The sequence below is a fragment of the Tiliqua scincoides genome, chromosome 5 (assembly GCF_035046505.1).
Source record: "Tiliqua scincoides isolate rTilSci1 chromosome 5, rTilSci1.hap2, whole genome shotgun sequence".
Lineage (NCBI taxonomy): Eukaryota > Metazoa > Chordata > Lepidosauria > Squamata > Scincidae > Tiliqua > Tiliqua scincoides.
In genome coordinates, this window is record NC_089825.1 from 99293197 (window position 1) to 99317064 (window position 23868).

Here is a 23868-nt window from a genome sequence, read left to right on the forward strand (position 1 = left end):
AAGACTCTATTTACCTGTTGAATCAATTAGCCATGAAGGGGCACAAGGTAAATCCTTCAAAATTACAATGAGCAAAGCAAGAAGTGAAGTTCTTAAGATATACTTTAGGACCAGGAGTACGCCGGTTAGATCCTGATCGTATCAAAGTAATCCAGAACTATATCTTCCCAAAAACCAAAAGAGAAATGCGTGGGTTTTTAGGGGTGATTGGATTCTGTCGCCAATGGATAATATCAGCAGGGGAATTATTAAAGCCTTTAATTGAACTGACATGTGAAGAAGCTGAGGAACCTTTGAAACCTAATGCAGAGCAACTAAGAGCATTTCAAGAATTGAAGGCAGCACTTAGCAAAGCTCCTGCATTGGGTATTCCGTCCTATGAAAAAGGTTTTGATCTTTTTGTCCATGAACATAAAGGAGTGGCCTCAGGGGTCCTAACACAAGACTTTGGGGAATCACCAAGGCCTGTGGCCTATTCGTCTGTACAATTAGATCCAGTAGCACAAGGACTACCTAGTTGCTTGAGAAATGTAGCAGCAGCTGCAGTAATAGTAAAAAAGGCTCAAGACATTGTCCTAGGGCACCCCCTAGTAGTGCATACTCCTCATGCAGTGGCAAGTTTATTGAATTCAAAACATCACAAACATTTGACAAATCAGAGGTTGACCAAATATGAGATAACCTTGTTAACAACACATAGAATCACTTTGAAAAAGTGTTCTACTCTCAATCCAGCCTCTCTATTGCCAAAAGAGGAGGGGATTGAGCAGCAATATATGCATTATTGTTTGCAAGCAGTTGATTTGTTATCTACTCCACGTACTGATTTAAAAGACGTTCCCTTAAAATCTCCAGACCTTGAGATGTTTGTGGATGGGTCTGCATTTTATAAAGAGGGGAAAAGATATGCAGGATATGCGGTTACTACTCAGGATACAGTGTTAATCGCAAAATGTCTTCCACCTGGAGTGAGTGCACAACTTGCTGAGTTACTTGCTTTAATAGCTGCTTGTAAACATGCCACAGGTAAACGGGTTAATATTTTTACAGACTCTCGATACTGTTTTTGTATCTGTCATTTTGCAGGATCCATCTGGCAACAACGAGGATTTATTACATCCTCTGGTAGTCAAGTTGCCCATAGTAAAGAAATTGCTGAGCTACTTGAAGCAATTCAACTGCCTAAGAAGATAGCTATCATGCATTGTAAAGCTCATACTAACCAAACTGATCCTATCTCTTTGGGAAACAAATTTGCTGATTCTGCTGCAAAGGCAGCTGCAGTGCAGGAAATGCAGGCAGCTCAATTAACTACACCGATAAGTGAGTGGCAGGAAGCTGCTCCAGAGGTAGAGAAGGAAAAATAGAGAAAGTGGGGATTGCAACCTGATGACAATGGGATATAGAAATCTGAGCACAGGTTGGTGCTTCCTCGAAGTAAACAATATGAAGTATTGAAAAAGATTCATGAAAATACTCATGGGGGAGCTGAAAAAATGGCTGACCTTGTGCTTAGACAATTCATATCTCCTAGAATTCATGAAACTGCTAGACGAATAGTAGAAAGTTGTTATTACTGTCAGCAATGTAATCCAAAAGGGAAATCTCAAGTAAAAACCCCAGGTGAGCGACCATAGGCTCATAGGCCTATGCAGCATATTCAGATTGATTTTACTGAACTGGTACCTTCAGAAGGGAAGAAGTATCTGCTTGTAATAGTAGATCAATTAACTAGATGTGTAGAAGCTTTTCCTGTGAAACGAGCTGATGCAGTGACTGTGTGTAAGCTAATTTTAAATGAAATTTGCCCTAAATTTGGCCCACCTACCATCTTAGACTCAGATCAAGAGTCACATTTTACTGCTAAAATATGCACCTTATTAACTGAAGCTATAGGTACCAGGTGAGCTTACCATACACCTATTCACCCGGCCTCATCGGGGCGGGTCGAAAAGATGAACTATACCTTGAAAAATGTTCTAACAAAGCTATGTATGGAGCTTAAAATGAAATAGACAAAGGTTTTGCCATTAGCTTTGTACATTATTCGAACCCTGCCTAACAAGAGGACAAGGTTGTCACCTTATGAACTCTTATTTAGACATGTTCCTCCTACCCTAATGCCATTAACCTCTATTCCAAAAGACTGTGGGGTTAGTGGACTAACAAAGAAGACTTGTAGGTATGTGAAAGCTTTGCAACGACATCTAGTGACTTTGCATAGATATGCCACTCAATCGCAGTCATTGCCTTTGTGGGAAGCTGTCCATTCTATCTCCCCAGGTTATTTCGTTTGGGTGAAATCCTACAAAAAGGCTTCATTGCGTCCTAAATGGCAAGGTCCCTTTGAAACCCTATTAGTGAGTCCGACTGCAGTTCGAGTGAAGGAACTTCCTACGTGGATTCACCACACCAGAGTCAAGAGGTGCATAGCAAAAAGGGTCTGCACCGATGAAACGACGAGGAGCAACGCAGCTCACTGACCGGCAAGGTGAGCCAGAAGTTGCTGACAGCGCAGGAGCAACGCAGCCTGACTGACCTGAAAGGCAAGCCAGAAGTTGCTGGCAGCACAAGAGCAACACAGCCTGACCGACCTGAAAGGCAGGCCAGAAGTTGAACTTTGAGTGACTGAACTTTCAATAACTTTGATTGCATTCTGAATGACTAAACTTTAAATAACTTGCTATCCTTTTAGGAAGCCTGAAGCACCTGCAACAGAGGAACTTTTCTGGTGTCCATTTCCAGAAGGATGGCCACGAATCGTGGCTTGGACTTTTGCAGCTTGTGCTTGTGTATTGTGGGTTTGGCTTTGCATGTGGCTCCTGGGTTAAAACAAATTAATGATGCTAATGCTTTTATTCGTTTTGCTCACCAGATGAAAAGACATATGCCATCCTTGCAGAATACATCATGCTGGGTTTGTTCTCTTTTACCAGTGTCCAGTGAAAATGGTTTTCCAATGATACCAACCCCTCTAACAGCACAAAATATGACTTAGGCACCTTCTCTAAAGGATCCCACAGGAAACAGCTTCATGACCTGGAATGATGTGGGAATTGTTTCTGATAAGTATACCATAGTGATACCAAGGATGGGAGAATAGTGTTTTTTAAGTCAAGGTGCACAATCAGTGGGCACTAGTGTCTATAAAGGATATTTTAATGGGACACATTTTGGAACCAAGAAGGGGCAAGGAATGACTCTAAAAAATGGATATTCCCAGAGCAGAGCCTATTGGGCATATGCAAAACCTTTAAATTGTGCTCTGATGTTCAAAACCCTCAAATTATTATGAGAGAGGATTCTGTTAGATTGCGTCCCAGCATATCCAGGTGCACCTAAAAAGGACAGTAGAGGTTACCTCTGTTACTGCGAAGATAAAGCTGTAGAACAACGCTTCGAGGGATTAGTTGTGTGGTCAGGATGGGCCCTACGAGTTTATGCAGTATCAACTCTTCATAGAGTTAGCCTCCTCTATGGTGTTTATTAGGTATGTGGGGACAAAGCCTATATCATTCTTCCAACTTCATGGGATAGTTCATGCTACTTAGCATGGTTAAATCCTCCAGTTTTGTTCAGAGAACAACTGCCACTTAAAAGAATGCGGAATGTGCGAAGTGCTAAGGAAGATGTGGATAGGACACACCCTCTGACATAGAAAGCACTAAATGATTGGACAAGTACCTGTGCAGCCTTCCCTTGGGCTTGTAGTAGAGCTTTCTAGAAAGTAGGTGAGAGTCTGATTCATGTCCAAGAGATACTTAAACAAATGGCGAACAACACAGCAAGAGCCTTACTTAATTTAGCTTCTGAGCAGAAGCAAATAAAGCAAACGGTGCTACAGCACCGCATCGTTCTCGATCTTTTATTGGCTGCCGAAGGAGGTGTGTGCGCGGTAGTGAGGCAGAGTGCTGTGTTTTCATTCCAGATACATACAACTCTACCTGGGATTGTGCACACCACATTCGCACAGTGGCCAAAGATATGGCAAGCAAACTGGTGGTAGGATTTTGGGCTAATCTGTTCAGTTGGTTCCCTGATGTAGGGGGATGGTTGCATAACCTAATAAAAACTTTAGTTGTCTTTATCTGTCTTTTGTTATTAATATATGTTTTAGTAAAATGTACTTGTTGCATGAGTAAGATAATCATGTCTAAAGCTTGCACAACACCTGAACCCAAGAGAGTATATTAATGCTAGTAAAAGTATTTACAAGAAATAACAGTTAATAGAATGTATAATCACATTTTGCATATATCTATATTATCATATATCAATATATATATATTGAAGAAGAGATTCTGTTGGTGGCTCAGATTCACTAGTTCATCTGTGCCAAGAGGAGGCACTGAAGGAGATTTTTAAGGTTACCTGTATTAATATATCTTCTTATGTAAACCTATGTATGTGTTTAATTCTAGTAATGTATATTGATCTCTGAAACTGGTTTTCGGGCCTACAATTATGGCTACAGACTTTGGTTCCCTGTTACGCAGATAAGAAGGAATGTGTTTTCCAGCTCTAAACTGTGGCTGACAGCCAGGGACTTTTGCAAGGGAACATCCAAGATCATGTCAACTTGTACTAGGGCGCTTTGACCTTAGTTTCGATGAGTTCTGGAAGTTTGGAAAGTCCCGAGAAGCCAAAATGCATCATGGTTGTTATAGACAGTTTGTTTTTCTACTGTTATAAAAGTAGACCAGTCTGTTCGACTGAGATTTTTCGACTGAGTTCAATCTTGGTCACCAACTGATAGAATGAATTTGGATTTCTTTGTTTCCAATTAGAAGCCGAAATGAAAAATCAAGAGTTGCTCTCTTTCAGATGGTTTATTTTCTAACAGGCTCGAACAGACTGGTCACAGACAAGACCATAACTCAGCAGACCAAGATTTTACTGTTATAAAAGTGACCAGTCTGTTCGAGCCTGTTAGAAAATAAACCATCTGAAAGAGAGCAACTCTTGATTTTTCATTTCGGCTTCTAATTGGAAACAAAGAAATCCAAATTCTTTCTATCAATATGATGGTGAGCTGAGAGGAGAGGAAGATGAGGAAGATCTGCCAAGTGTATTCTAATAGTTTTTAATAAATGAAAAAAAGATATTTTATAATAAAAAAAGTTATTATAACTTGCAGATCCCAGGTCTACAGGTGCCTTTTCTGACCAGGGGTTTGCTAATACAGTGCGCAATATACATTGAAGCTATCAGCTGTTTTCTGTTTTCGTCCAATCTAGATGCACTCTTTTTTGAAGAATGTCCACTTTAACAATGGTGCTGGCCATGAAGTCTGGTTTGTCAAAGAGGAACTGTCTTCTGGACTTGATGTCATCAACTGGGTCGCTTTCCCCAATCAATCCTTCCTTAAGATCCGAGCTGGAAAGATTTCTCCAAGTCAAGAGTTTACCATCCAGGATGAGGCCATTGTGTGGAATAGCAGATTTCAGCAGGTAGGGCTAAAATCCTTCAGCAAGGTGACCTCTTCATTTGCTTGGTAACATTCCTGAACATGAGAGCATTCCTGGAGGCATGCATTGCATGCTATGGTGGGGGGAAGGATTGAGAGGCCTTTGAGATGTAAAGGAGCATACTTTCCCCTGACCTCAGTATAGGCCCCCTGACAGCATGGGGGTCTCCTTGTACCTATGCCAGCTCTATAACTGGTATAAGCCCAAGGAGGGCCAGAGGGTGGGGAAGCTTGAAAATGAGGGGATAGGATTCGACATGCATGACTCCCACCAGATCAACCCCTCCCCTCCCCGACCAACCCCTGTTCCTCCCCTGAAGTGCCCTATTACTCCTCCTCTGCCCAATACCCAACCCTGCCAACAACTTACTTGAGTCTCCATTTATGGCAGCCAGAAAGTGTCCTGCAATGCTGGAATGTGAGTCCTAGCAGTGCAGGGTGACCAAAGGATTTTACCCCTGCAGTGCAATCCTATACCTGACTACTCAGAAATAAGTCTCACTATGTTGAACTGGGTTTACTGCCAGGAAAGTGTATATAGGACTGCAGCCTTACAGTCACAGCTGGTATTGTACAAGTCTTGTAGGAATGCTGAAACAAACCATTAGTACATATACCTAAAGTTAATATCCAAATGAATTTTAACTGATCTATTTCCCCCAAACATCCAAGAAGCTGTAAATTTATCCACACTTACCTCGAGTTAGACCCATTAACTATCAGTGTTAAAAGCATATACATAGAAGCCTGTTAACAGTACGGATCTGAAACATTTCCCCAACATACATACCATGGTAGCATAAAGTCTAATATATTAAAATTAAAATGCACATTGAAATGAATGGGGACCCATCCAACAGTTTGAGAAACAATGAATAAGACTGCAGCCTTACAGTCACAGATCGGTACTATCCAGGTTTTGTAGGATTGCTACCACTACACCATTAGTACACATGCCTAAAGTAAATATCCTCATCCACTGTAACCTAAACTTGTACTGGGTCATTCCTGTCCTCTACAGACACAGAATAAAATCATTTTAAACATATTTGCAAGGTACGTAGCCTATCATGTTGATTAATCAAATATCTATATTGAGGAAAAGATGGTAAATAAATATATCTATATTGAGAAAAATATCAAAGAGATAGCTGGGGTCTGATTTGGGCCCCACTCAAAGGTGGGCCACAACTTTTAACAAGTTGAAACACACAGAAAAAAGGAGGATGTCTCTGGTGTTGACTATTAAAAGACAGCTTCCTCTTATGTCCCATTCTTTTTATTCTTAGATGTGACACCATTCAGAATCTAATTGCTGAGCCTCTGAGGTGGACCCCGCTGTCCAGGCCAGGGCCCCGTCTACGTCCTCGTGCTGCCAAGCCCCTGAGGACTGAAACTGGGTTCTGCCCTGCCTATGCCGCCTGAATGTGCATGCCCGAAGTCCACTTCACACCTCCTAACCCGCTCCACCTGCCACCAGGAGGGGTCAGCCTAGCACTTGACCCCCCCCACTCCCAACCAGGGGGAGAAGCACCTTAAGGTCATCCTGCAGGTCTTTCAGAGAGATTTCCCCCTTTGCTCAGACAAGTGCTCCCATCTCCTCTGTAGAGAGCAGGCCTTAAGAAGGCAATGGCTGGAGGCACAATGACCCACCCACCGGTCCATGCCACACTGGCCAATCTCTTTGGCAACCTTCCTCATCATCCTCTCCACCTTAGCACAGTGACTGGCACCACGCCACACCTGCTGCTGTACGAAGTCCAACCAGACCATCGTGATGCTGGGCAGCCAACCCTGAAGGGTGGCGAGCTCCTTGCCCGCTCTGGGCCTGAGCGGCAGCCTGGACATCCAACACAGATCATTTTCACACAGGTGGATCACCAATATGTCAGACGACAAGTTCTCCTTCAATTACTATGCATTGTGGGTAGCAGCTGGCCCCACTGCATCCCCTGCTTGGCCAGCCAGCCAACTTGCATGGTGGGGCCGAGCCCGAGCTGCGTTCCAAAATGCCTCGCGGCTACCCACTTACAGGCCCAAACTACCATGGAATGGCCACAGACACGGTCCCTCACCGTGATCTGAATGTAGCACCTATAAGCTGTAGAACACCAATGTCCTTTCTGTTGCATGTCGCCCCTGGATAGGCACAACACCACAGCTGCAGAAGCCACTCTGATACATAGGGAATGAAGGCTATACTCCTTTGGCTGCAACTCCAGGGCTATGAAGGCACATGAAAAGACCACCCTAGACTGCAATAAAGTCAGTGGGGAGCCGTCCGCGTGCTGGAACAGGGCTCCCACTCGTGCCACTGAATGTGCTACGTACTCCTGCAGTGCCTCAACCGGGCACAGTGGCAACCCGCCTGTCAAGCAGGTTGGAAAACATCACCCCTCTCTTAAAGGAGTAGGGGTAGCTAAGCAGGTTGTCATCCAAACTGCACCCCTCCCTCACCAGAGCAGGGACCGTTCACCTGTTAAGTGAGTTGGCAGCATCGCCCCTCTCTATAACGGAATAAGGGCTGCGTACCTGTTAGCAGGTTGTTGACAGCGCATCCCACCTTTCCCACTAGAGCAGGGACAGCACGTCCATTGAAGCGGTTGGTAACACTGCCTGTTAAGCAGGCTGGTAGCAACTTTGCTGAGGAGGGGCCACTCATCATTAAGTGGGTTGGTAACCCCACCCCTCTCTCAAGGAACAGGGGCAGCATACCTGCCAGTGGGTTGTCAATCCTGTCAAGCGGGCTGATAACTGAACATCACCCCTTTCCCAGGGCAGGGACAGAGCACCCATTAAACAGTTGCTAATATGTAGAACACCCCCCTCTCGAAGAAGGGGCCACAAATCCATTGCCCCTCCCCTAGGAGCTGGGACAGTGCACCCAGTAAGTGGGCTGGTAACGAAACATCACCCCTCTCTAAGGAGAAACCACTACATGGGTTGTTAACAGAAACCTTCTCCCCTCTTCCAAAGGCCTAGGGGCATTATGCCCACTAAGTGGGTCTGCACCGGAACACCCCCCCCTCTCTAAAAGGAGCAGGGGCAGAACTCTGGTAAGCGTGTTGCAGACATAACACCACCACACCCCCAGAAAACGGGTAAGCACACCCATTAGGCAGGCTGGTAACTGATTGCCATCCTCCCCTAAGGAGAAGGGGTAGCATGCCTGTTAAGCAGGTTGGTAATGGAACACCACTCTTCTCTTAAAGGCATAGGGGGCGGCACACATATCTCCTCTCTCAAGGAGCAGGGGCAGCATGCCCACCAGGTAAGTTGCTAAATGCCCTGCTGATGCCCAGGGAAAACATAGTATTAAATGCCCCATCAACTCTGCTCAGTTCCTTGAGAGCTGAAGTCTGGCCAGGCAGCTTTCAAAGCAGCTCCCACATAGATGGAGTGCATGCGGTAACCAATCCGAGATGGCCAGGGGCTCCCCATATGGAGGGGGGTTGAATTGGGCTGGGGGTAGTGCCCTCCTACAGGCTGGTGCAAGATGGGAAGCCCCAGTTCCTTGCATCCCCATGTGCCTTTTTAGGAGCTACCGGATCTGTACTGGCTTGCAGTCATTGGAGCTCATCTTATGCCTGTATACTCATCAGTAAGTTCCATTAAAATCAATGGAACACACTCCCAGGAAAGTGTGGACAGGATTGTAGCCTTAAGTCCAGCTATTCCTTGGAAGTTGGAGCCAGGATTTGAGCCCTATATTCCAAGCCTCAGCATTCGGACTCAGAAGCAAGCTCCATTACAGCTCCACGGGGCTTACCCCTGACAAGTGGGGTGAGAACTGCAGCCCTATATACCAAGCCTCTGCATGCCCCATCAGAAGCAAGTCCCCATTATCACCCAAGGGGCTTACTCCCTGTAAAGTGGGCGAGGACTGCAACCCTATGACCAAGTCTCTGTGTGCCTGTCCAGAATCAAGCCCCATTATAGCCCAAGGGCCCTTATAGTCCATGGAGCTTACTCCCAGGAAAGCGTGGCCAGGATTGCGGACAAAGTCCAAGGTTCTGCATGCCTGCTCCAAAGCACGGCCCCTTATAGACTATGGGGCTTGCTCTCAGGAAAGTGTGTGTAGGATTGCGGCCAGAGTCCAAGGCTCTGCCTGTCTCCTCAGAAGCAAGGCCCTTTATAGACTATGGGGCTTATTCTTGGAAAGTGTGTCTAGGATTGTGGCCAGAGTCCAGGGCTCTGCCTGCCTCCTCAGAAGCAAGGCCCATTATAGACTATGGGGCTTACTCTCAGGAAAGTGTGTCTAGGATTGCAGCCAGAGTCCAAGGATCTGCCTGCCTCCTCAGAAGCAAGGCCCTTTATAGACTATGGGGCTTACTCTCAGGAAAGTGTGTCTAGGATTGCAGCCAGAGTCCAAGGCTCTGCCTGCCTCCTCAGAATCAAGGCCCATTATAGCCCAAGGGCCCTTATAGTCCATGGAGCTTACTCCCAGGAAAGCGTGGCCAGGATTGCGGCCAAAGTCCAAGGTTCTGCATGCCTGCTCCAAAGCACGGCCCCTTATAGACTATGGGCTTGCTCTCAGGAAAGTGTGTGTAGGATTGCGGCCAGAGTCCAAGGCTCTGCCTGTCTCCTCAGAAGCAAGGCCCTTTATAGACTATGGGGCTTACTCTCAGGAAAGTGTGTCTAGGATTGCAGCCAGAGTTCAAGGCTCTGCCTGCCTCCTCAGAAGCAAGGCCCATTTTAGCCTATGGGGCTTACTCTCAGGAAAGTGTGTCTAGGATTGCAGCCAGAGTCCAAGGCTCTGCCTGCCTCCTCAGAAGCAAGCCCCATTATAGACTGTGGGGCTTACTCTCAGGAAAGTGTGTCTAGGATTGCAGCCAGAGTCCAAGGCTCTGCCTGCCTCCTCAGAAGCAAGGCCCATTATAGTCCAAAGGGCTTACTCCCTGGAAATTGTGGTTGGGGTTGCAGCCCCAGCGTTTAAGCCTCTGCCTGGCTCCTCAGATGCAAGCCCCATTATGGTCCCTGGGGCTTACTCGCATGAAAGTGGGTGACGTGGAGGCACTGAGCTGGCGCCCGACTCCCATGGCGACTCCCCATGTGCGTGATCCTGCATGCAGCAGGGATCCGGGCTCGGCGGGACACCTCCTGGAGCCTTTTATATTGATAAATATGATAGCCTTTGTATTGATGATTATTGTGTTGTTGTTTTTAATGTATGTTGGAATCTAGGGGCCAATACCCTTATGTATAACCTGTGTTATACTTAGGGTAGGTGTTGTACCTACCCTAAGTATAACCTATTTCCTTTCTTGTATCTGTAATAAATAAACAAATATTTTTTTTTTTTTTTTTAAAGAGTATGAAATATACAATACTAAGGGCAGAATCCTAATCAGGTCTACTCAGAAGCTGATCTGTAATGAGGGGTGAAATCTGAACTGCAATCACAGTAAAGGCAACACATCTCACATCTCACCATGATCCCAGTTCAGATTGCCCTTCCCAAAATTACATACTGTTTGATCTTCATAAACATGTATGTTATTCATTTCACAAGGACGATCAGGGATGTGTTTAGGTACTCTGTGATTATCCAGTACTGTAATTTCCTTCCTTGGGTAATCGGTAAGAAATACATCCATATTTCAAAAGAAGATGGATTTATTCCGAACTGTGTCAGTGCTCAATGGTGGAAAAGAAATTGATCAGGAGTCTCTTCTTTATCTCGCCTCACTGGCCAAACATTTCAGGAGGAAACTCTGTGACCACTCATGCTGCTTACATGTGGCTCCAGAGTGAGGCTCTAGCGAGGTGCCTGCCATAGAGATATCATTGTAGCTGGAACTGTAGTTCAGGATGCAGAAGTTCAGATGCAGCTGGGTTAGACATGCATTTGCAGCCCTGTGGTTGTTTTTGCTCTTGATGCTGCTGCTTTTGTCTTCTCTTGACTGTTGGGAGGATGTGCCCCGTGACTGTGAATTTGAAGGAAGCTATGGGGATACTAGGCTAGGAGATGCTGTCATTGGTGGGGTCCTCTCTCTTATACGTCCTGTATACACTGCAATTGATTTTCAGAGCCTACCAGCAATAGAGGTCGGCAGTTTCTCGTAAGTTATTATATGTTTGTTAGCCATCACTCTGTTTAAAACATGAAGACTAGGGAACAAATGACTGCACTGTGGTGGAATTTCAACAGGTGCAGCTTGTTGGGAAGAACAGGGTGGGGATAGGGGTGTGTCATGGCCAGAAAGGGAATGGCTATTATTGGAACCAGCTTCATTGATATTCTGTCTCCCTTCCTGGCCACCAACTACTCACACATATCTGCTGGGACTTGCACAAGCAAAATCATTGTTGCAGGTCTGAGTAGATCCATTGCAGATCTATGATTGAGGCAGCTAAGACTTGCTTCATGGCAAAAGAAGTGTTCCCTTACCTAATCATTTTTGTCCTGGTCAACTTCATTCCAGCTCCCCTCTTCCTTAACCCTCTTTAATTCAGCTTCCTTTTCTCATTGTACTAGTGATGAATTTTTCGGTGTAGAATACTGCAGGGGTCATTGTTCCTCAAGTGATTGAGTGCCGTGTGAGTGCCATGTGAACCAGCACTAAAAAAACACCAACTTTGATCTTGATGGGGCAAGAACCTGACACTGATTGGCTGCTTGCATTCACAATAGCTGTCAGTCATGCCCAGGATGAACAATGCTGTAGCAAAACAGTGGTCATGGAAATGCCACTGTGGGTGGTACTGCTTTATATGTATTTGTGGTGCATGTGACAATGTGATAGACATTATCTCTGCCTCAATGTCAATCTAATTGCAGAATAGAGTTCAAACATTATCAACATGCCCTGGCCTTCATTTTTGCCATTCATGAGATCAACAGGAATCCCAACCTCTTGCCCAACATGACCCTCGGTTTTAAAATCTACGACAACTTTTTTGAAGGAATGGACACATATAAATCCATCCTGTATCTACTCTTCAAAAGGCAAAGGAGTGTACCCAATTACAAGTGTGATAAGAAAGGTGATGTCTTGTCTGTCATTGGGGGATTCATGGTAGAACATGTCATCCAAATGGCCAACATTCTTAGCCGCTACAAGTTTCCACAGGTATGTACATTCAGATGCATGAATGGGTGGCAGAAAACTGCTCCTCACTCATTATCTATTATTTGGGACTTTATCAGTGAATGCCCTTTTTTTAGCTTGAAAAGAATTGCAAAGGGGCAATGCAATGAAATAAGTAAATTGCTTATTTTAAAAAAGTAACCATTTGAGGAGGTCCTTGAGATCTCAGTTGTATAGGAGGACATAAAATGACTGACCAGCAACCCAGATGTGGGCAGAGAGACCTTCAGCTCTAAATAATAATAATAATAATAATAATAATAATAATAATAATAATAATAATAATAATAATAATAATAATAATAATAATAATAATGGTATTTATATGCCACCTTTCTTGGTCATCAGATTTCTCCTCAGACTTTAAATCAAGGCAGTTTACATACCAAGGTTTTCTAAACCCCCATAGAGGTTTTTTCAATAGAATTGCCTCCCAGTCTGGCCTTCCTCTGGCTGCTTCATCTCCCATGCAACTTGACAGCAACTCTTCTCTGTCACCTATGGTCAACTCGTTATCAGCGTGTCAATAACTCTCGGATACTTCTGGTTGTTTTGAACTGGTGTCCCCAGATCTATAGGGAGACATGGATACTTCTGGTTGTTTTGACTTCAGAGGGGCAATTTTCTTCTGTGTTGGACCTAGGGCCTGCTTGATTCCATCATACATCCCCTTGATGTTGCCCGTGTCAGCTGCTATCTGTATCTCGGAACAGAGCTGGAGCCAGTAGTCGTTAGCACATCTCCTGGCAGTCTGCTGGACTTTGCTGCGAGCAGCTCGGAGGACCTGCAGGTTGCGCTCACTGGGACAGGCCTTGTATGCTGCTGGAGCTCTCCTCTTTTCCTCAATGACTGGTGTCAACTCCTCAGAGTGGGCTTCAAACCAGTCTGCCGTCTTGTTGGTCTTCTTGCCAAATATGGACAAGGCGTTGTTGTAAACGGCATTCTTGAAATGTTCCCATCTGTTGGATGCGTTTGCATCGACCGGGCCTGGAAGAGATTCCTCACGCGCTCGTGCAAATTCCTCCACTTTTCTCTGATCCCGTGTCTTGCTGGTATCAATGCGAGGTCTTCCTTCCTTTTTTGTGTGGTACAGTCGCTTTGTTTGCAGTTTCACTCTGCTGCACACCAGCGAGTGGTCGGTGTCACAGGCAGCACCCTGATAGCTGCGTGTGATCTTGATGCTGGGAAGGCTGGAGCCCAGCAGACTGGCCAACAGTCTGAGGCTAAGAGGCAAAGAAGGCAGGCCCATAGCCAGGGAGACAGACCAGGGACAGACTGCACTTGCTCCCAGTGTGGAAGGGATTGTCACTCCCGAATCGGCCTTTTCAGCCACACTAGACGCTGTTCTAGAACCACCTTTCAGAGCGCGATACCATAGTCTTTCGAGACTGAAGGTTGCCAACTGGTTGTTTTGAACTGGTGTCCCCAGATCTTTAGCTGAGCTAAACCTCCTGCACAAAATATGTCTTTCAGTGTATAAAACTCAGGTTTGTATCAAGAAAATGTCTCACAAATACAGCCCATTATATAAACTGTTCTTAAGTTTAAGCGCACCAATCTTGTCGCACTGATTTAATACTATTTAGTCATGTCTCATATTCTGGGGATACAAACCATAGAGGTGATTTTAATCTTTCAAAAAATTGAAACTTGAAGCTCGGTACAACAATAGCTTGGTCTGAATCAAATACATTATCCATTTCAGGACTTTAAGTGATGGCTTGTGGACATGGTGAAAGGAAATGTGTTGTAACTCATTGAGAGCACAACCCTAAGCATGTCTCACTACAAGTCTCACTGTGTTCAATGGGGCTTACTCCCAGGAAAGCATGTATAGTGTTGCAGACTTACTATAAATCCTAGGCGGGAATGTCTAAAGACACATTGTTCAGTATGCTTAAAGTATCATTGATAAGCAAAAATTTGGAGTGTAATATTGGAGAGAAGCACTTTGGTTTGCATGTCTACTCAGAAGTAAACCTCATTGTGTTCAATGGGGCTTACTCCCAGGAAAGTGTGCATAGGATTGCAAACTTACTATAATTTATTGATGGGAATGTCTACAAAGATACATTGTTCAGTATACTCAGAGTATCATTGATAAGCAAAAATCTGGATTGTAGTAAACACTTTGGTTTGGAAAACAGTGGTTAATTCTCAAACCTAATATGAGCCATGTTTCCCCCTGTTAGCTTACATATGGAACATATGAGATGCCAGTCACAAGAAATAATTTTCCTTTTATATACTGGATGGCAATAAGGGAAGGTACTCTACACACTGGAATAGTCCAGCTACTGATGCATTTTCAATGGACATGGATTGGCCTCATTGTTTCAGAGGATGATAGTGGAGAAGGCTTCCTGCAGAGGCTGACACCATTGCTTGCCCGGAATAGCATTTGTGTTGCCTTCTTAAAAAGGACTGACGGTCCCAAGGATTTGAATGTGGATTCCACTCAAAGTACATACTTAAAAAATATATTAAGTATACGCCCTACACTTTTATCAACGACAGCCAATGTTGTTATTGTCAGTGGGGACTCTCAGTCTCTGGTAACACTAGCCATCATTTTAAATATAGCTGAATTTATCTATAAATCCCATATAGGGAAGATTTGGATCACACCACCTCAATGGGATATCACCAGAGCTACAGAAAATGAGGGCTTCTGTGCAAAAACATTCCATGGGACTTTGTCTTTCACAACCTCCACAAGGCCCATGCCAGGATTCCAGGACTTCCTTCAGACTCTAAAGCCTAAAAAGTCACTCACACGTTTTCTCTGCATTTTCTACAAACTTGCATTCAGGTGTTCCCATGATGGGGAACACTGTACAGGAGAGGAGAAACTGGAGAGCCTGCCTCAGTCTCTGTTTGAGATGGAGATGAGTGATCAGAGCTACCGCATTTACAATGCTCTCTATGCTGTAGCGCATGCTTTAAATGCCATGTTTTTGCCCAGACCAAAAACAATGCTGAACAGAGACACATCCAAACTGTTGAACATTGAACCCTGGCAGGTATATTGCTCACTGTATTGATATGGTTATGTATGATACTGCTACTAGGAAGAAACTTGCTACTGAGCAGAATGAAAATTTCTTCTAAATGAAATTGCTGTGGATGGAATGGGTGGTATGGGTGAAGTCATGTCCCTGGGCACATGGGGTGGACACACTGCGAAAGCTAAGCAGATCTGGATCTTGCAGGACTTTGAAGACAGTCAAACTGGGTATCCCAGATGCAATGCTTTAAGTTGCAAAATGAAAGAAAGATGGAATATAAACATTTAATTGTGAAAACCAGCCACTTGCCTTGTTAACACAATGCTTCCTGAAAACCACTGAGTAGAGGAACAAATGAAATACATCAATAGGACTCAACTTTTCCAGCTTTCTATCACCAATGCAGCTGCAATGTAGCCCCTAGGCCTCTGTGACTAGCCCCACACTGCAGGATGTAGTGCATGCCCCATTGGCATCAGTACTAGAAAGTTGAATAGCATTGGGCCCAAAGATATGGAAATGTTGGATATAATGGTGAGCTGAGAAGAGAGAAAGATGAGGAAGATCTGCCAAGCCTATTCTGTTTTTAATGAATGAATAAAATGTTCTTGTATCTTGTAATTGGTACATCTCAGGTTTACAGGTACCTTTTTTGACTGAGTGTTTGATAATACAGTGTACAATATTAAGGTATCAACTGTTTTCTACTTTCCGTTTTTGTCCAATCTAGATGCACGCTTTTCTGAAAAATGTCCACTTTAACAATGGTGCTGGCCATGAAGTCTGGTTTGCCGATGAGGAATTGTCATCTGGACTTGATGTTATTAATTGGGTCACTTTCCCTAATCAATCCTTCCTTAAGATTCAAGTTGGAAAAATGTCTCCAAGTCAAGAGTTTACCATCCACGATGATGCCATTGTGTGGAATAGCAGATTTAAGGAGGTAGGGCTAAAATTCTTCAGCAAGGTGACCTCCTCATTTGCCTGGGAACATGATTTTACCCACACCACCCAAGCATTCCTGAGCATCTGAACGTTCCTGGAGACATGCACTGCATGCTATGGTGAAGGCATTAATGAGATGTAAGGGAACATACTTTCCCCTTACCTCTGCATAGGCCCCTGACAGTTTATGGGTCTCCTTCTACCTATGCCAGCCAGTTAATTGGTATGAGCCCAAGGAGATCCAGAGGGTGGAGCAGCTTGAAAAATAGGGGATCGAATCCAAAATGCATGACTGCCAGCAGATCAACCCTTTCCTTCCCTGACACACCCCAGTTCCTCCCCTGAAGTGCCCCATTACTCTTCCTCTCTGCTTATGGCCCACCCCTGACGACAACTTGCTTGGGATGGTAGAGACTCCTGAAGCCACGGCTGTGCACTCTGTGGTGCTCACCATTTGTGGCATTGGCCTGACAGCACGCAACAGAGGCCCGGCTCTTGTGCTGCCACAAAGTGTCCTGCAATGCTGGAATGTGAGTTCTGGCAGTGCAGGGTGACCATAGGATTGTACCCTTACAGAGCAATCCTATGCCTCCCTACTCAGAAATAAGTCTCACTGAGTTCAATTGAATTCTCAAACTGTGGGTCAGGACCCACGAGGTGTGTCACGAGCCATTTTCAGGTGGGCCTCCATTCATTTCAAGGTGTATTTTATTTTTAATATATTAGATGCATGTGACTGCATTTGTGGAAATGTTACCGATCTGCACTTTTAACAGGCTACTATGGATATGCCTTTAACGATGATAGTCAATGGGGATTACACCCAGGTAAGTGTGAATAGGATTGCAGTCTGTGCGGTGTTTGGGGCATTTTTTAAAAACTGATTGGCAACAGCTTAGGAGGGTTGTTCTTTATTTTAAGTCAATCTGTAAACTTTTAATGTAATTTACTCTAATTTTGTTGTATGGGGGAGTGAAAAACGTTCCTGCTTGATGATGTCACTAGAAGCCATAAGATCACTTCCAGGTTAATGACATCACTTCTTTTGGGTCCCAATAGATTGTCACTCTAAAAAGTGGGTCTCGGGGCTAAAATAAATAAAAGACAGAATAAAACTATTTTAAACATATTTGCAAGGCACATAGCATGTCATGTTGATTAAACAAATACCTATATTGAGATAAACATTGAGATAAATATCAAATAGATAGCTGGGTTTTGAGGTGGGACTCAAAGTTTGTGTGCCATGTACAAGTTTCAACAAGTTGAAGCCTACTGGAGAAAGAAGGATGGCCATAGTGGGGGACATTAAAGAGCTTCTACTTATGTCCCTATTTTTTATTCTTAGACATCACCCCATCAGAATCTAATTGCTATTGGGCACTGGCAGACCTGGGGAGGAGGTAAAATGCCATGGGGTGCCACACCTCAGAGCCGACCAGCCCCCATGCCTCCGTCCACACCCCTGCTGCCAGCCATGCCCCCTCACCACTGCTTTTGGGTGACCTCCGGAGGCATTCTGGGGGCTCTGGAGGTTGCACATGTCAGATCTGCCACATTTCCCATCATGCATACCATGGTAGCATCAGGTTTAATATGCTTAAAATGAAGTGAAGTGAATGGGGACACACCTGACCGACCTAATCAATCCTGAACCACAGTTAGCTGCCATCCACACCCCCACCGCCATCCACATCTCCCAATTGCCATTTTCGGCTGCCCTCTGAAGTCCTTCTGGGAACCGGGATGGCGGCACAAGGTCTTCTTAAGAGCCCATCAAACTGTCACTTCTGGTTTTCTGACAAAAACTGGAAGTGATGTTTAAAAGCACTTGAAGGCCTCCGGAAGGCCAGAGGTGGCCACGTGCCTCCTGGATGTGATGGTAAGAGGTGGCAACCACTGGGGCAGGCAGCATTCTGTAGTCCTGGCCTGGGGCAGCACAGGGACCAGGAATGCCAGTGCGATGGGCCAGTTCCCTGATGAAATAAAAGCATGCTAAGTCTTCTGCTAACAAAGCGCCCTTTGGGAATAAAACCAAATACAGACGTATTTCCTGTTTCATTTGGCTCTGCCCTGAGCTCTTTGGAGCCCCGGTAGGAAAAAGAAATCTTTCTACTGAAATGGGAGAATAGAACTCTCCCTGAAATCAAATAGAACAGGAGTCTACAAGAGGTCACTCGTAGCAGGGGAGTAATCTGTTGCTGGTCAGGTGAGCTGCTCTCGATAAGGTGAAGTGCACTGAAAGGGAAGGATGGTCATGCTGGTGGGCATTAAATGTTCGCTTCAGTGTTTCTCCCCATTCTTTGTTCTTAGAATCTGCCTCGTTCAACCTGTGTTGAGAGCTGCCATGTTGGACACAGCAAGACGGTTCGAGAGGGGGAAGCAATCTGTTGCTATGATTGTACTCCGTGTCCCGATGATATGATGTCTAACCAGACAGGTAAGTGGCAGTGCACAGATTTTCCAGGAAATATTTGCAAATATTAGTCCACCCTAAAACCATAACATATGCCTTTGTACTGGCCTGATCTTCTGCAAACAATTTATGATGCACTGCTTCTTAAAGGGAACACTGATTGCAACTGCAACAAGGGAGGCACCTTGAAAGACTTCATAAGAACATAAGAACATAAGAACAGCCCCACTGGATCAGGCCTTAGGCCCATCTAGTCCAGCTTCCAGTATCTCACAGCGGCCCACCAAATGCCCCAGGGAGCACACCAGATAACCTCATCCTGGTGCCCTCCCTTGCATCTGGCATTCTGACATAGCCCATTTCTATAATCAGGAGGTTGCACATACACATCATGGCTTGTAACCTGTAATGGATTTTTCCTTCAGAAATTTGTCCAATCCCCTTTTATAGGCGTCCCTGGCCAGATGCCATCACCACATCCTGTGGCAAGGAGTTCCACAGACTAACCACATGCTGAGTAAAGAAATATTTTTCTTTTGTCTGTTCTAACTCTCCCAACACTCAATTTTAGTGGATGTCCCCTGGTTCTGGTGTTTTGTGAGAGTGTAAAGAGCATCTCCCTATCCACTCTGTCCATCCCCTGCAGAATTCTATAAGGTTTGTGAGGCAAGACTTACCCTTACAGAAGCCATGCTGATTCTCCCTCAGCAAGGCTTGTTCGTCTATGTGTTTTGAGATTCTATCTTTGATGAGGCTTTCCACCATCTTACCCGGTATGGATGTTATTCTTAGATGTTATCGCATCAGAATCTAATTGCTATTGGGCACTAGCATACCGGGGGGAGGTAAAATGCCCTGGGGTGCCACCCCTCAGAGCCGGCTGGTCCCCCTGCCATCATCCACACCCCTGCTGCCATCCTTGCTGCCTCACCACTGCTTTTGGCTGCCCTCTGGAGGCATTCTGGGGACTATGGACGGTGCACATGTCAAAACTGAAAGTAGTGTCTAAAAGCACTGGAGGGCGAGAGGAGGCCATGCGCAGCCTGGTGGCAACCAGTGGGGGAGGGGCAGCATTCTGTGGTCCTGGCCTCGGGCGGCACAGGGGCCAGGAATGCCAGTGCTACTGGGCCAATTCCCTGATAAAATAAAAGCATACTAAGTCTTCTGCTAGCAAAAGAGCACTTCTGGAATAAAACCAAATTCCGATGCATTTCCTGTTTCATTTGGGCTCTGCTCCGAACTGTTTTGAATCCCAGTAGGAAGACTAAATCTCTCTACAGCAGCGGTTCTCACACATTTAACATTGGGACCCAGTTCTTGGAATGAGAATCTGTCAGGACTCACCAGAAGTGATGTCATGACCGGAAATGACATCATCAAGTAGGAAAAATTTTTACAATCCTAGGCTGCAATCCTACCCACATTTACGCAGGAGTAAGTCCCATTTACTATCATTGTGAAAAGAATATACATAGTAGCTTGTTAAAAGTACAGGTCTGAAACATTTCCCCAAATGCATTCACATACCACAGTAGCATCAAATCTAATATACTAAAAATAAAATATTGAAATGAATGGAGACACACCTGAAATTGGCTCATGACCCACCGAGTGGGTCCCGACCCACAATTTCAGAGAAACTGCTCTACAGAAATGTGAGTATAGAACCCCCGCTGAAGTCAAATACAACAGGAGTCCTTAACAGGTCACTGCAGCAGGGGAGTTCTCTGTTGCTGGTCAGAATTGAGTTGAGCTCCTGCTCTTGATAAGCTGAAGTGCACTGAAAGGGAAGGATGGTTCTGGTGGTGGGCATCAAATGTTTGCTTCACATTTTTGTTCTTCGAATGTGCCTCGTTCAACCTGCGTTCAGAGCTGCCACGTTGGACACAGCAAGACGGTTCGAGAGGGAGAAGCAATCTGTTGCTATGATTGCACTCCCTGTCCCGATGGCATGATGTCTAACTAGACAGGTAAGTGGCAGTGCACAGATTTTCCAGGAAATATTTGCAGCTATTAGTTCACCCTAACAACATAGCACATGCATTTGTATGGTCTGCTCTTCTCCAAAGACTTAAACCATGATCCACTGATTCTTAATGGGAACACTGGTTACAAATGCAACAAGGGAGGCACCTTGAAAGACTTCAGAGACAGTCCATCATACAGTTAAGTGCACTTAATCCCGTTGGTGCCTATCCCTTGCTGCATTTGGTCATTCCCTCCCCCGATCCTAAGCACTGAAGTGCCAACAAAGAAAATGGGGAATTCTTGTCCAACATTTTCTCTCAACCTCCCATCATTCTTCTGGATTCATAGAGCTACTGATCTCTCTTTGCCCTTTTCAGATGCAGCTCATTGCGTCAAATGCCCAGAAGATCAGTACACAAACAAGAACCAAGATCAATGTATCCCCAAACAGATAGCCTTCCTAAACTACGAGGAACCCTTAGGAATCAGTTTGGTTTCTATTGCTTTTTCCTTTACAGCAATGACAGTTTTGGTTATACTAATCTTTTTAAAGAACTGGAACACTCCCATTGTCAAAGCCAACAATCAAAACCTCACCTGCATTCTTCTCACCTCCATCCTGCTTTGCTATCTTTCCTCCCTGCTCTTCATTGGCGAACCTGGAAAGGTCTCCTGCCTTCTCCGACAATCGGCTTTTGGCATCAATTTCTCTGTGGCAATTTCTTCTGTTTTGGCAAAAACCATCACTGTAGTCCTGGCCTTCATGGCCACCCAGCCAGGGAACAGGATGAGGAAATGGCTGGGGAAAAAAGTGGCCCACTCCATTGTCCTTTCCTGTTCCCTCATTCAAGTGGGGATCTGTATTGCATGGCTGTCCACCTCTTCTCCGTTTCCAGATGTTGACATGCACTCCCAGACTGAGCACATCATAGTGGAGTGTAATGAAGGGTCGATCATCATGCTCTATTCTGTCCTGGGCTACGTTGGTTTTCTGGCCCTCACCAGCTTCACAGTGGCTTTCCTTGCCCGAAAACTGCCAGATACTTTCAATGAAGCCAAATTCATCACCTTCAGCATGCTGGTCTTCTGCAGTGTGTGGATCTCCTTCATTCCTGCTTACCTGAGCAGCAAGGGGAAAGACGTGGTGGCTGTGGAGGTCTTTGCCATCTTGGCTTCCAACACTGGCCTCCTGATTTGCATTTTTCTCCCTAAATGCTATGTTATTGTTCTAAATCCAGCTCTCAACTCCAAGCAGCTGCTAACAGAGAAAAGAAGTAATTAAATCTGATTGTTAGATGATAGTTGTTTTGCATGTTTCTCTCTCTCTCTGTGTGTTTCCACACAGCAAGAATACTAGAGAACAGCATATCACATTTTTAACTCAGTTCAGATTTTTTGGTATGGAATGTACACAGTGGGATGAGAAATCATTTCAGAAGCAATAGTTGCATCTCCTTGGTAGCTATCCAAGGATAATGATAATAACGCAGGATAAAGACACAACACAGAAGTCAAAATGTTGAAACAAGGAAATAGAAACTTCATATAAAGGCATGATACTAAGGCAGCACAGGATCACCAAAAGAACCCAAAGGTTTCCATCCTCTAAGAGAAGAATCTTCCTCCAAGAAGTCCTTCTTTCACATGAAGAACAATTTTTCTGAGAAGAGGAAGGGAATTTTTGTAGTCCAAACTATTGGAAAGTTTCTATAGTTCTGAGTTTTTTTTTCCAATCATGGATATTTCTGGTCATGATCCAATAACCCAATTTCTTCTGAGCATTATAAAGTGCTGCTTCTCAGTACTTCTACCACAGTACACTTATAGTACACTTAAATCGGCAACTGCAGCTCTGTGGACAAAAATGGAGCTGCTGCCAGGGTGTGTGTGTGTGTGTTGGAGTTCTCATTTACTACTCCCCTGGTATCCCCATCCCATCTGTAAAAAAGGTGGGAGGGGGTGGAACAAACTGCGTGAGAGTGGGGACAGAAGCGGTGAGAGGCAGGAGGGTCACATGCAGCAGCTGGCAGGTTTACCAGTACGACCCACTCCTTTGCAGCTTGACTCAGAAGTAGTTCCACTGTGGCCAGTCATTCAATGAGTCTGCTGAAACCATGCCATTTCTTCTGGATGACTATCAACCACCACTACCCTTGGCCAACTTGGGCCAACTACCCTTCCCATACTTGTTAGGGGAAAAACCACCCAATGATTACCAGTTCCTTCAGAGATGGACAAGAAAGCCTGCTCCCACCTCCCCCGCATCTCAGTGCAAAACCAAAACATTAACCCTTCCCTGTCTCCTGGCTGGAATTTCCCTGCAGACTCAAGGCAGACTCAATTCTGCATGCGTGGGGACTCATTTTCAAGTCAGTGGCCTGGACTCAAGTACCTTGCCAGAGTAAATCATACCTGGTGTTTTCAATGATGCCAAGCTGGTCACTTTTAGTATGCTGACGTTCTGCAGTGTGTGGATCTCATTCATTCCCACCTACTTGAGCACCAAAAGGAAATACATGGGCGCTGTACCTGGGGCATTGGCCCCGTTTAGGCAGATCTGCTACTGCTAGGAGTTGAAAGTAGGTCTTGAAAATCATGCAAAACAATGTGGAAAAAAATGGGCTCAGTTGCAATTGGAAAATTTCATGCACATCAGTTGCAATTGAAATGTAAGGAAATGATTATAAAAGTGACCTATCCTTATTCTGCCTTACCCCTCGAGTTAGAAAGGATTAACATGTACTAAAACACACAGATAGACCACAGATTCAATAATAATTATGCAATCACTATAATAATAATAATAATAATAATAAACTATGCAATCACAGCAACCCACATCTAGAACGTCCTTGTAATTGACCCTTCCTCTCTGCCCCAGTCATAAAGCAGAGGGCAACACCCAAAAACATCTGTCCAAGAGTTCAAGTTTGAAGTGAAGTGAGTGAACTTTGTCATAACCAAGCATGGACC

General features: G+C 44.8%; 1 protein-coding gene and 1 pseudogene across 1 annotated transcript; both read left to right on the top strand.

Annotated features, from left to right (window-relative positions):
- Nucleotides 1-2483, top strand: part of LOC136652563 (vomeronasal type-2 receptor 26-like) — a 29232-nt pseudogene extending 26749 nt beyond the window's left edge.
- A 4628-nt stretch (nucleotides 2484-7111) lies between these two features.
- Nucleotides 7112-22177, top strand: LOC136652564 (vomeronasal type-2 receptor 26-like). The gene is made up of 7 exons (XM_066629500.1): nucleotides 7112-7339; nucleotides 11381-11529; nucleotides 12249-12540; nucleotides 14751-15581; nucleotides 16297-16509; nucleotides 18825-18951; nucleotides 21273-22177. The coding sequence occupies exons 1-7, from the start codon at nucleotides 7112-7114 to the stop codon at nucleotides 22175-22177; spliced, it is 2745 nt and encodes a 914-aa protein (XP_066485597.1).
- The last annotated feature ends 1691 nt before the right edge of the window (nucleotides 22178-23868 follow it).

Bases quoted from the DNA above. Each gene is read 5' to 3' on its own strand.
- LOC136652564 (XM_066629500.1), top strand. From the start codon at position 7,112: ATGACCCACCCACCGGTCCATGCCACACTGGCCAATCTCTTTGGCAAC. The intron at 7,340-11,380 runs GTGGATCACCAA...GACTGTTGGGAG, and splicing joins CACAGATCATTTTCACACAG to GATGTGCCCCGTGACTGTGA. The intron at 11,530-12,248 runs GTAAGTTATTAT...ATCTAATTGCAG, and splicing joins ATAGAGGTCGGCAGTTTCTC to AATAGAGTTCAAACATTATC.